This window comes from Spea bombifrons, chromosome 2 (assembly GCF_027358695.1).
Source record: "Spea bombifrons isolate aSpeBom1 chromosome 2, aSpeBom1.2.pri, whole genome shotgun sequence".
NCBI lineage: Eukaryota > Metazoa > Chordata > Amphibia > Anura > Pelobatidae > Spea > Spea bombifrons.
This window is the reverse complement of record NC_071088.1, coordinates 65,265,213-65,278,897: the sequence shown is the minus strand read 5'-3', so window position 1 is coordinate 65,278,897 and position 13,685 is coordinate 65,265,213. Positions and strand designations below refer to the sequence as shown.

The window sequence follows — 13,685 nt, the reverse complement described above, 5'->3', positions numbered from 1 at the left end:
AATTTAAAAGGCCCCGCAGCTATCATATGCACTAATATGCACCCCACGTATAACAAAATATGGTTCAAGACGCCACAAGAAGAAGACACATTCATGCAACACAATATACGCTAAAAATATAAGGTTCAATGCCTGGGACATACTTACTTTGGCAGCACTAATAACAGTGGCAGTATAAGATTGTATGTTGTCTCCACAGGCTCCTCCACGGGATTGATGGCAGCGAATAAGCTGTAGGAATAGAAAAACAAGCATGAATTTAAGGACAGTAACATCCTTTCACTGTGAAAATGATCTGTACTTTATGTTCAGAGCTTTAAAAAAAGCACTTTGAAAGCTTTAAAATCACAACCATAACCATTTTGAAACACTTCAGTTATTTCAATGCCTGGTTGGGTGTGCCTGCCAATCCCACGGTCTCTTGTCTATAGAGTTCTGTCCAGGAAAGATGTAAATTGTTAGTCACAGACTCTCAAATCTAAATTTTAATGAAGGCATGGCTAGACTATGCATTCTGTGGGTTGGCATCAAACATATGGTGGCCATACTAGGTGTTTTAATTACAGAATGTAAGATGTGAATGTTGTTAGCATAGACCAGAGAAATAGTTTTGCTTCACACAAATGAAAAATCAGAAAATATGCAAAAGCAACCTAAAAAATAATGATAATAAACAGATATGTGTACCCCTGAAATTCCACATATTCATTTTGGGCTTCAACTATCAATAATCTCATAGCCCCACATTATCTCTGCAGAATGGCAAAAAGCCAAGTGGTTTCTGCTTCACTGCTTAATAGGCTTTCCGAACGCACGGATTAGACCTTCACTCCAAACAACGCAAAATACTATACTATAAGATGATCGTTTAGAGTGTGTGTGGAATATTTTTTATGGTGGGTTATACTGACAATAGGTGGGCGCAATGCCACCAGTACCTCCTTTTGTAGAACTAACACCTTCACCCTGCACAAAACCACATTGGTAGCCTGTAAAAGTGCATTCCAGGTTCATGTTGCATATTTGTCACATGAGAAAAGTGTCTAAATTACAAACACAATTGTACATGTTGTAGTTACCTTTATCAAAGACTGGAATATTTCATGGTTCCTCTTCAGGGACTTAGACTGAACACTAATCACTACGGATTAAATTACCACCACCATCCAGCTACCAACGAGACCATGAAATAGCACTCTTTGAACATATTTCAAGACATATTCAATGTCACTAAACTTATAACTGTAAGACATATAGAGACAGAACTGTTTGGGTTCTCTCTTGAAGAGCCACTGTCACAGAGCTGGCTAGTCCAACAGACAACCTCTGCTGACTTGTGCTCCTTAGCCTGGGACAACACACTCTTTCCCCGGTTTCCCAGTCACTAGCCGAGACTCAGTGTAGGGTATGACCAAAATGAAGACTGCTTTATTTTTCACACACATGGCTGGATATAGCCAGCAAATCATACATTAAAATAAAACAAGATATTGGGATACAAACGGCCCCCTTAATCTGCCTCCTAGAGACAACAGGGGCAGTAAAGGGATTAACAGTACAATAGGGTCCCAACCTCCACTATCTATTACTGGACAAAATCAGTTCCAGGCTTTGACCAGGGTAAATGTCTGTAGTGGTGGAACTGGGGATGATGGGATGATATACTTCTGGGGGTAGACACAGAAGTCTATACAAAGCCAGGGCCCATAGTCAATAGGGAGGAGGCTGGCTGTCAGGCCTCTCCAGTGGCCCCAGTGGAGGGTTCCGTCACAGCCATTAAACTTTAATATAACTTGAGATGTTCCCAGTGTGAATCTCTGCCAAGACTGAAACACTGACCAATATCTTCTTTCATTGCTCCAGCAGATCTAGTTACTTTATCTTCTTTCAATATTGTTTAAAATCATGCTGCTTAAAGTTAAAATAGAAGAAGCAAACAAATCCTGATGACCAGATCACTGTCTATAGTGCACAGTAAAGTAAAAGCTATCGTGTGCACCAACAACAAGACGTCTATAAATCTATCTAATCCTAATACAATCGATTTAAAAATGACATTACAACATGTCATTTTATGATTATGTAAATGTTCTTTGGCTGACAGTGGTTATGGATTTACATATATTCTTCTGCTAATGGCAACTTATTACAGGACCTTATCTATCACATTACTTCAGGGTTTGGTTCTGACATTCAGTATCCGTCCTTCTCTTGCACTAACTAATGATGGGCTGTAATATTTGCTCCTGTATTATAGTTAGTTGCTCTATGCCTTAAGGTACATTTCTATCTTTTTATGACTTTTTATGACTTTAGGACTTCCCTGGGCCACGGGACACTAGCTAATCCGAAGTTGATTGCCTTTGTTTTTCTCATGTACAGAGAAGAATTTATGGATGTCACAAAATACTCAAGAATTCAATTTCAATAAATATAACACCATCCTTGTGGCCAATGCTTAGTTTAGCGATTGCCACAGGCCCCTTTATGTTTCAAGATGGCCCCTGATAAAATCTTGAGAAAAAAAACACACACACTTCAACTCGTTAAGCCCTCCTCTAGTCAGAATATAAATGATTATTCTTTCCCAATAAGTTATCTCTGTCCTATTGTTTAGTTGCTGGTTGTTGTTGATTGGTTTACACAGACTTTGTAAGTGAGTAAGGAGAGAACATCAGGGCAGTCATTTGATTAGACATGCTAATTCTGGTGGCCAAACTATAGGTAGCGTTACTAAATTAATGTATAAAGAGAAGTGTTACCCTTTAAGCACTTATGCCACATACTTAACCTGACCAAAAAAGGATTGGGACCAATAAACACAGTTATTTTCTAGAACGTTCTAGCAAAGAATTATTGTGGACTTTGCGTGAAACCTTAGGTTTGCAGCTCACATTACAATTCTGTTAAATGCAGATGTTCACTTATCTTCCACTATTTCAAACTGCTATAAGTAGCAGGCTAGACACTCAATATGTTAATGTTTTTTGTCCGTATTGTATTTCTGCTACGGTATGTTTTGATAGTTTTGCTGAAATCTATAAATGTAAACAAATATAAGATATAGTCCCTAAAGAGGCTTCTTTTTAAATATTATTATAACTTTGACCATTTAAGTGCCATAGGGATTTGTAATGTCATTTTTGTAACACAAGTTTTCTCTTAAATAGAACTATTAATTTCTCGAATGGTTTAACTTGAAATTTGCGTACATAATAGTAAAGAGATGAGGAGATTAAACTTTTTTTGCCTTTGCAGAGGTGTAGCTTTAAAGAGGATGTCCATCTCACTTTGTTACTGTTCTATGGTTGTAAGGAATATGTGTATAGGATTTGTTGTAGAAGGTCACTTCATTGCTGATATCACAATTTATTCATATATCACTCATGATCCTCTGCTGTTTGAGAAGTTACTTCTCTTAAGCTAGAAACATCTTGGAACATGGCACCGATTGGGTAACATGTGACATTGTGCAACACAAATATACTGAAAATTGTATCAAACGTATTTACGAAAGCCACATCTGTATTTGCGGCATAAAAAAAAAAAACAATTAACCCTAGGTAAATCGCAATGGGAAAATAAGCGCTAAAGGACACCCATGCAAAACGTCACGTAAGTTTTCCTGCTCTTCTGTAAAACCTACTTAGCACACATAGCTAGGTACCTTACTGACCATGCAAAAAAGCCACATACAGGGAAAAAATATTTTATATTTGAATTGAGCAGAACATGTACAGGCACTAAAACTGCATGGATACATGCATTTAAAATCACATCATACACATCTGTAATATATTCTATTAAAATGATAAAAAACAGAAAATACTGTATGAAAGCGGACCTGTCTTGTTTAGCGTATTGAGTGCATTTATCTTACTGATTAAGAAAGAATGTCTTCACAGGGAAGAGTGAAATTTTATTTACAGTGGGAAGAAAAAGTAAAAGAACCCTTTGGAATTCGTTGTTTTTCAGCATTGTTCAGAAAATGTGATCTGATCGGCATCACAAGTAAGTCAAAAGTATAGACAATGTGCTTAAGTTAATACAAACAATGATAATGTTTTATGTCTTTATTGAACACAGAAGTCATATTTTCTTTATTTTTAAGGCATTTTGCACTATAGTTACTTTGATGTTCGGGGTCATCGTCCTGCTGCCTAACCCAGCTTCTACTGAGCTTCACCTGGCGAACAGCCATCCTGACATTATCTTGTATGATACATTGATAAACTTGGGAATTCATTGTCCCCTCGATGATGGCACGCAGTCCAAGCACCGAGGAAGCAAAGCAGCCCTTATTCATAAAGCTCACTCCATCGTACTTCACCGTTGGGATGATGTGTTAATATTGGTATGTGGGGCCCTTTTTAATCCATACCATTGTGGAGTATGAAGGCGCTCTTTGGCAATCTTCAGGCGAACAGCAATGTTTTTTTGGAGAGTAGCGACTTCCTCCGTGGTGTCCTACCATGGACTCCATGCCTGTTCAATGTTTTGCATATGGTAGACTAATGAAAAGTGATGAACAGGGACGTTAACTAGTTCCAATGATTCCTTTAAGCCTTTAGCTGTTCTGTTTAACCTCATCGGGTATTCTATATTGTGCCCTTGGCTAGGGGCCCACTTCTAGGGAGTGTAGCCACACTACTAAATTGTCTCCACTTATAAACAATGTGTCCTAACTGTGGACTGATGAATGTGTTAACTATTTGAAATTACTTTGTAACCCTTTCTGGGTTTATTCAAATCAACAATTCTTGATTGTAGGTCTGAGATTTATTATCTGCGAGGCATGGTTCACATCAGTGATGCTTGTTGAGAATAGCAAACTCAAAATATCTGGGTGTTTTTTTCATGTCAAAGTAGCTCTAAAACACACCTCTAATCCTGTTTCATTGATTAGACTCTAAGTTTGCAAACTCCTGACTCCAATTAGCTTTTGAAGTGATTAGCTTGGGGTTTACATACTTTATCCAACCAACACTGTGAATGTTTGAATGATTTATTCAATATGGACAAGGACAATACAATAATTTGTGTGATACTAGTTACTTCAATGAAAATCATATCATATTTTAAGACAAATCCTGGCAAAGGTTCACTTACTTTTTCTTGTACCTGTACGCAGTGGTGTACTTTTTGTGCCAACTAGGCCTGATTAAACTCACATGCTCCCTAAATTTAATTTAGTCCACCCCTTCCTGCCCATGCCACACCTCTTCCTCTGCCCCTTCCTCTTTTGGTTCCACCCCTCCTCTTTAGGTTCCACCTTTTTTCTTCCTCTCTGTATATGAAGTGTGGATACTGAGTACCTACTTTCTTGTTTTGTGCACCATTTCAATCTAATTTATCTACTATTTTAAGAGATAATAATATTTAACTGAAATAATGAAGAGTATAAATTCAACTATTTTCACCAAGATCAGTCACCCATGTCAACTATACTAGAAAGACCATAGATACTCAAATTGGTTCCATTAGCATGTGGTCAGTCCATGATGTGAGTATGATGTGTGTAACAGCAACCGCTGTTACTGTACATTCACACACCATTTGTGTCATACATACAGTGCCATATTTGTGCCCAGACAGCTTAATCGCACCATCTTTGTGTTCAAACAGCTTAACTGTGCCATATTTGTGCCCTGCTTGTCTGTGACATATCTGTCCCCAAACAGCTTAACAGTGCCATATTTGTGTCCAGACAGCTTAATAGCACCATCTTTGTGTTCAAACAGCTTAACTGTGCCATATTTGTGCCCTGCGTGTCTGTGACATATCTGTCCCCAAACAGCTTAACAGTGCCATATTTGTGTCCAGACAGCTTAATAGCACCATCTTTGTGTTCAAACAGCTTAACTGTGCCATATTTGTGCCCTGCTTGTCTGTGACATATCTGTCCCCACACAGCTTAACAGTGCCATATTTGTGCCCAACCAGCTGAAAATTACCATATTTGTAAATTAAAGAAAAATAATGTTTATAAAATCTAACCTTTTAATTCATTATATTACAATTAAGGGGAATAAGTAAAGAACTCAACAAAATTAAGGAGAGTGCAAAAAAGGGTTAAAAATGAAAAGAAAAAAACATATCTGATATGGTTCATTCTGAAGTGCTAGGTATCAAGGCTGTTACTATTAACCTAGTGCTGCCTGCCTTTGGCAAGTTTAATATTTTATTATTAGCTTTCATAGCCTCCTATATATGAATTTGGGCTGGCAAGTGCTTCAACAATTATACTGGAGCAGAACCACCTTAACATTATTATTCTTTGTTTTATATAGCACATCATATTCCACAGCGCTGTACAATGAGTAAACAGCACAGTAATATATAACATAAAAATTTGGTGAGGAGAGCCCTGCTCAAATGTTATTTGTCATTGTACAAGCGTTTACATTTCAGGTTAGATATATATACATATCCAGCTCATATTCTTGAGCAGTCTCAACAAATGTATAGAAATGCTATGCCAAACGGAATATTTTAGAAGCCAGAATTGGGAATAATCCATAGAGGTCATTAAAATATTGCAGAAACATACAGCCCATGTAGTCAACTGTTTTCAAGTTATAAATGGGGCTACTTGAGCACGATGAGGCAGTATGCAGTATTTTTTTTTGTTTTTTTTTTTCACTGAGTGGAAACACAGCAGCGAGTTGTTTTTTGTGTGAAAATGTATTGTTAACGTATTAAGCATTCCTATTTTGGTAGCGTTACTACAGATTTGCCGCTTGCGTGATTTAAAAGTAGCGTTTCCAGAGAGTTATCACAACTGTGCCTTTTTTTGTCCACATACATAGCACCCATACATTTTACACATTATGTAGACACAGAGACAAAATCAGATGAAACGCACTCATCCCTGCTACTGCAGTACTCAGATCAATCACTCCTCCGAGCATCGAAAAAATAAACTGCTTTCCTTTGCCACCGAAGCCACAAGGCGTCTCCTGCTCACATGTGTCAGAGGCTAAGGGGAAATTACACATTACTTTTAACTCAAATGGTATCATAGCATAGGTTGGCGCCTTATAAATAAATACTACTAAATAATGTATTTTATTGATGTACATTAGATTGAACACTATCCATCGCATGAACTCCCTTTGCCTGTGTCGTTTTGCACGTCTGGTGATCTGTTACCTTTTTAATACTCTGTAAGGCTTTTGCAATATTCTCAACCCTGCATTGTAATCTTAAAGATTTATGTTTTGTGTGTGTTCATCTCATGTTGGAATAGTCATTTATTAATTTATTTTATGGGTGACAAATTGCTATAAATTAAAACTATTTCTGTTTCTACAGATTAAGTCACACCTAGGTAAGGTAACCCCCAGAATTTTCAGAAGAAGGCTAGGATGAACCTATACTGAAATGTCTTGAATATTTATGATGTTCATGGGGTGCCTGAAAGGAGATGTATAATTATGGTATTTCTACAAATAAACATGTCCCACTTCTGCTGTGTATAAAAAAATAAATCATTTTTTAATTCTGATTAACCAATGATGTACTTTTCCGGAACATAGTCTAAATAGCTTTAATAAAAGGTGCTTTTGTCTGGTGCTAATCAATATACGTAGGTGTGGAGAGTAACAGTGTCAAGATTGTACTACTTTCACCACAGAGATTACTCTTCTTTACTTTTCAGATATTTTCACAAGTATGCCAACAGGGATGGGCTAGCTTCCCCCCAGGTCGGTCCAAAGTTCTTCACAAAGAGCTGCTCCAACCTGGACCAACCTGACCAGCATTTTACGAACAATTCTGTACAAGACCGGGGAGGCAAGCGAGGTTTGGAGCAGCTAGAATGAAAGCTGCAGGGTGATGTAAGGGGGTGAGTGAGGGAGGAAGTATGTATGTAAGAATATATGTTTGTGTGAAAGTGTGTTTATGTGTGTGCGTGCTAGCATGAATGTGTTCGTATAAGTGTGTGGGAGTATGAATGTGTAAGAGTTTCTGTGTTATCATGTATGTGCGAGATTGCAAGTGTTTCTGTGTGAGCATGAATGTGTATAAGAGCATGAATGTACATGTATGTTCATTTTTATGTGTTAGTGTGTACATTTGTGTAAATGTGAAATGTTTGTGCCAGTGAATATGTGAGATACAGGGGAGGGGACAAAGGGCTGATGGGGCTTTGCCTGCGTCCCCATGCCAGAAGCCCTCCTCTTTATGCAAGCCTTTTGCTCTTCTGGTGCAATCATTTTTGTGGACTACAACTAACATGACCTTCATCATCAACATGGCTGAGGGTGATACACAGAGAGTGATCAGCACATTTCAAAAAAAAAATATGTTTATTTTTTAATGTGTGAGGTTTGCTGGTTGGTGGGTGCTTGGCTGATTGTGGCATGCCAGCAGGGATCAGACAGTTTTTTCACAGCTGGCAACCAGTTAGCACACTTTATTTATTCAATTTGTACTTTTGATGACATGGTAGCATTTATATATATATATATATTTATGTTTTGGAATTTTAAAATGAATTGAGCATTGTGTTTAGTGTAAACTCGAGGCTTCTATTCATAAAGGAAGTCTCATGCAATACTTCTAGGTTAGTTAGGTTAAATGGTGCCTTGGGTGTGAGGCAGTCCCCTGACATTCCAAGCCGGCATGATATGTTTTCTGGCTGTATGGAATCTCTTAAAGGTTTTAAGGGGATAACAACATTGAGGTTTATTCATTTAACCATTAGTTAATATGAAATATTTTGTTGACACTGCATGGCTGAATGTTTGAACCATCTGGCAAACCAGGCAACATATGAGATGGCGTGGGTCAATCATATATCTACTGACCTTATCTACCAGTTGAACAGCAGATCTGGTCCCTTAGTTTGTGGTCGCTGGTATTCAGTAGATGGGTAGTGTGTGGCTGCACGTACAATTTTTATATGTTTATAATTTAAAGCTCCAGTCTGCATCTTTTTATGTTAGGCCAGTGAAACGTAATGTTACATTAGCTTTCAGAACCTCAGAGGTATCTTCTTCAGATGGAAAGTTGTGATTATTCATAGAAAAGATGTTGCAATCTTCCATTTTCACGCAGCACGTCTTCTCAAGAACATCCACACATTTTTTGTAGTTTACAAATACTTTTTCAATTTGACAAAATAAACTTTTGAACTGCAAAAGACATCATCTATGTTATAAAATCAATGTCAAGAAGTCAATAGTAAATTCCAGGAAGCATTTGCTGTTTAGTTGCACTGAAAGTGCAATGTGTAAACATGTGTGCATACTTCCTTCCACAAAAAGAAACAAAATGCTTAATTGAAACACTTATCAGTCTTCTAATAATCTTCTAGGTGCCACACAGACTGTTGCGCGGACAGCTTTGGTTTTTAATAGCAAAACATACCCATTAAGAATTCATAATCCTTACAAAGGCTGGCGTTTAAGTCTGGCAACATTACCACAAATAAATTAAAATAAGTATAATCAAAAGTTCTTTAGCTTTGTCTGAACAACATTAAATATTTGATTTACAAGAGAGTTTCACAGCGAATTTGTTTTCCCCCTACGTAATTGATTCTAATTCTGATTTATTTCGATTTCCTCTGAGAAAAGATAGCGTTAGAAGGAGCCCTTAAGTAAATAGCTTTTTCATCCGCCATTTCATTATATAATAAGAAATTGATACTTGCAGAGGGTGCAAAAAGACTAGAAGACTAAAATGCTCAGGCTAATTAGGAATGCATGGTCTCTGTTGGTTTCTTTGATTTGGTTAACTAAATCTAACCTCATTGGACACAATCAAAATTCAAAAACTGCATTGGTATTTGCAATTGATTGAATCTGCAACTTGATCTACATTTAAAGTACTATGATCACTATTGGGCAAGTGTATCCATATCGGGAATCCTGATGCTATCCGCGATCCATGACCAATTAATGTGATTTGCAAAAATAATGATAGGCCCCACAGGATACATTTCTCCTCCAATGAAGGTACCAAACGAAAGCTGAACAAATCTTTGTAACATAACTTTAACATAACAGGGTTAAACAACTTTACAAGTTTAAAAGAAGTGATGCAGCATAAAAAGGTTCCTCAAATGTATGGATCCATGAAAAAGAAATGCCGTTTAGATTCCCCACATACATCACATCTATAAAGTGAAATTGTTCACTGTTATTTGTCACTCTTTTATATTTGTATCGCTGCATACCATTTATTACGGCAGTTAATGCTTATGACCTCTGAGCCAGTATGATCTTTTAAGCTTTACATGCCTTTAAGCTTATGCCATTTCATGCCACAAAAAAGAAATAGTAAATCAAAGTAGATATGTATTTAGCCATAAAACAACAATCCTAAGGAGTTGCTGCATTTGATGGTGTTCATAACTGTGTTCATTGATTTTGACGGGAAGCAGTTGTATTTGCCATATAATTTACTTCCAGGATTCCTACAAATATCACTGATCTGGTTTCTTCATCCCTTGGAATATTGGAACCCAATAGGTTCTATTTGGAGGTAAATTCCTGGAAACGTTTTTGTTTTTATATTATATTAATGTTATTATTATTATTATTATTATTTTTTTCTTAAGACTTTCAGGGGTGTGAAATTACCTGCAACATTACGGAACCAATATGTGCCCATACTTTTTTGCAACTGGATGGTATAGGAACACTGATTCCCAAATAAGTATGTAGTAGCAAACTGAATGATTAAAAAACAAGGTGGCGTGTAATATGAGATGTATTTGGGTGTAAATTAAGCATGACTGTTATACAAAATGGTATGTTACACATGAGATGTTACTGTATTGAAAGAATGAAGCGTTGCCCCTGGCCAAGTGCGATGAGTACATAATGCACAGTGATGAAACAGCATGCCGCCTTATCACTTTCTTTGAACACTGTAACATTTCATACATAACGTACACTTGTGTATTTTACTCATGCATAATTTACATCCAAAGACAAATTGCATTACACAGCATCTTACTTTGTAAAGGTGTATAACACACACCTTCTGTGACAAAGTACTAAAGTACAGCTTTGTAATTGTATGGGTCGCAAGATTTTACCATATATAAACTGGTCCTCATTTGTCCTTTCATTTATGAGAACAGAAATCTACTTAATAGTAAAAACAAATTAGAAAAAAAGTCCAAATATGTCATTAAAAAATGCAAGCACGTAAAACAGACATTTATTTAAGCAGGAAATAATGATCACTGATTTGTTGGCTTTGTGCTCCTGCGGAGTTCCGTGAACTCTTGTGCCACTGTCTTTTTGGGTTTTTTTTGCTGAACGTTGAGTCCAGAAGTAAGCTGCTGGAAGGCTATGAATAGCTCCACGTCAGAATAAGGTCATGCCTCTAAAGAATTACTTTCATATTATTGTTTCCTAATTTGTAGGGTTAATATTCCCAAAACAGTTTACATGAAAGATTTTCTCTAAGTACTAAAAGTGAGGTTAAGACTTTCCATTTTATCCCCCAACTGCAATAAGGTAAGTGGCAGCCGCCTGTTTTTTTCCTATGTGCAGCACTTAGGCCCTTGCACAATAGCTCCAATTGTATATGTGCGGCAAGGTCTGTGAGATGATATGTTTATGATGTCAAAAACAACATTTATATCCGTTCTTTTCGCATGTCTCCATCCCTTAAGAGAAATAAATTGCAGATGTGGACAAACACGTATACAAATGTGGCACTGAAACAAATTTCACGCTATTGGCCAAGTGAAGTTCAGAGAGGATGGAATCTGTATTGTGGGCCAAAATATGAATGAATGATGGAGAGAAAATCTGGGATGCACTTCAGGCAAACCGAGTAACACAGGAAGCATCATAGTCTGGGCAAAAAAAACAACCCACGACGACGACTGCTGGCCTCGCTTCAATCAGAAACGTACAACAATTATTTGGCTAGCATTTACTGGGGCTAGTCTATATGTACATATATATGTACACAAGGGCTATATAGCCTATTGTTTATTTGGGAAGCAAAAGCTTAGGCTGTCACCTGAAGAATGGTAACCATTACCTGGGGGGTATCCCAAGAGTCAGCTCTCGGTGTATTGAGGAACTAAAACTCTAATGAAGCACAACCAGCATCCCAAAAGAAAAGGAACGCATTCTCTGTAAGCGGAGCATGTCATTTTTATGAGCAAAGATGCATGGTACATGTAACTAGCCCTAGACTTAAAAGCCTAGACCTCAATACATACCGTATTGGCTCGGATATAGGCCGCACCCTAAAAGTATAGGTGCTTTTTTAAAGAAAAAAATGTCTGCCCCCCCGAAATATGCTGCCACTCTGCCCCCAAGATGTGCCCCCCCGAGATATGCTGCCACTCTGCCCCCAAGATGTGCCGCCACTGCCAGACTTACTGCTGCAGACTCCACGGGGTCTTGTGGGGCCGGCGGGGGACATCTACGCATAACGCGTATTCAACTTCCGGTGCCGGCACTTCCGCCGTGGGAAGTACCGGCAAGGAAGATTAACGTACATCGGCTGCGGCGATGCGAGCATAAACAACCTCCGCTGCCGGCACGTCTGCACGATGTGCTTTAACAATCTCACTTGCCGGGACTCCCCCGTAGGAATTCCCGGCAAGGGAGATTGTTAAAGCACATCGTGCAGACGTGCCGGCAGCGGAGGTTGTTTACGCACATCGCCGCTGGCGGTGACCGCCCGCACGATGCGCTTAGGCAAACTCCCGTGTCGGCACCCCCCCCGTGGAAAGTGCTGGCAGGGGAGGCTGTCTGAGCGTATCAGAGAGTAGGATGCAGGTGCCTGCACCGCTGCGGGGGATCTGTATCCTAACCCCGCTGCCTGCCCGGCGCCCGGAACTGCATGTCCCGGGCGTCGGGTGCTAGACTTTCTGCACCAGTGATAAGGATAATACGGGAATTATGGTAAACCAGGTACAAGACATCAAAAGCTGCCAATGTTGTATGTACATTTATAAGCAGAGAGAGACAAGCTAATGCATTCCACGTGATCATTACCCAACTTTAATTTTACACTATGAAAATCATTTCAAAGAATACTGAATTCTTGTTACCTTATTTTCTGCATAAGCAAGCCAGCGGCTTCCGAGGGCTATAGGGTTCGTGTTTGGTCCAGGGCAGGGATAGCAACCTAGGGTTTAAGAGAAAATGCCAAAAAAACAGCTGTTAGGATATTTTCCTATGGCGCTGCATTTCACTACAACAAGCCAAACAAACAACAACCCTAAACAAAGATCTCTTAACCTCTAAACATTCATCAACAAATGCTTACATTTCTGCGGGTTTTACCAGATAAGACTAAGATATTGGAGTAACAGTTAATTAAGCTTGAAAAGCATTTTTTCTCATTGTTTTTCCTTTTGAGAGATTTTCTATATATATATAAACTCAGTTCTGTTTGGGAATGTTTTGAAACACGTAGGGCATGTCTTTCGAATCCCAAGAAAATGTTAGCACTCCGAAATTAAATCAAGCTTCAGATTCTAAATATTTGTTTTCCCTAAGCTATAAATCCCCTCTATTTACGCATAACCATCAGAATTATTTTAGCATTTCACTGGTGGCTTTGGGAATACGCTTGTGTTATCATTTGCACTCCGGCTTTGATGCAGTATTATAGTTTGCTGGACCACATGAATCTCAGCTGATCTAGATATATCCCAACATCCAGGGACACAAGAAAGCACAATTCATGCTTGTTTT

At 38.3% G+C, this 13,685-nt stretch overlaps 1 protein-coding gene across 1 annotated transcript in view; it reads right to left on the bottom strand.

The window, feature by feature from the left end:
• The window catches only part of BCAS3 (BCAS3 microtubule associated cell migration factor), a 514,534-nt gene that overhangs the window by 413,392 nt on the left and 87,457 nt on the right, over positions 1-13,685 (bottom strand). Inside the window, exons 10-11 of the mRNA XM_053454572.1 lie at positions 13,037-13,113; positions 148-231 (exon numbers count right to left, since the gene is read on the bottom strand). Of these exons, the coding sequence (XP_053310547.1) occupies positions 148-231; positions 13,037-13,113 (161 nt within the window). The remainder of the gene's footprint in view (positions 1-147; positions 232-13,036; positions 13,114-13,685) is intronic.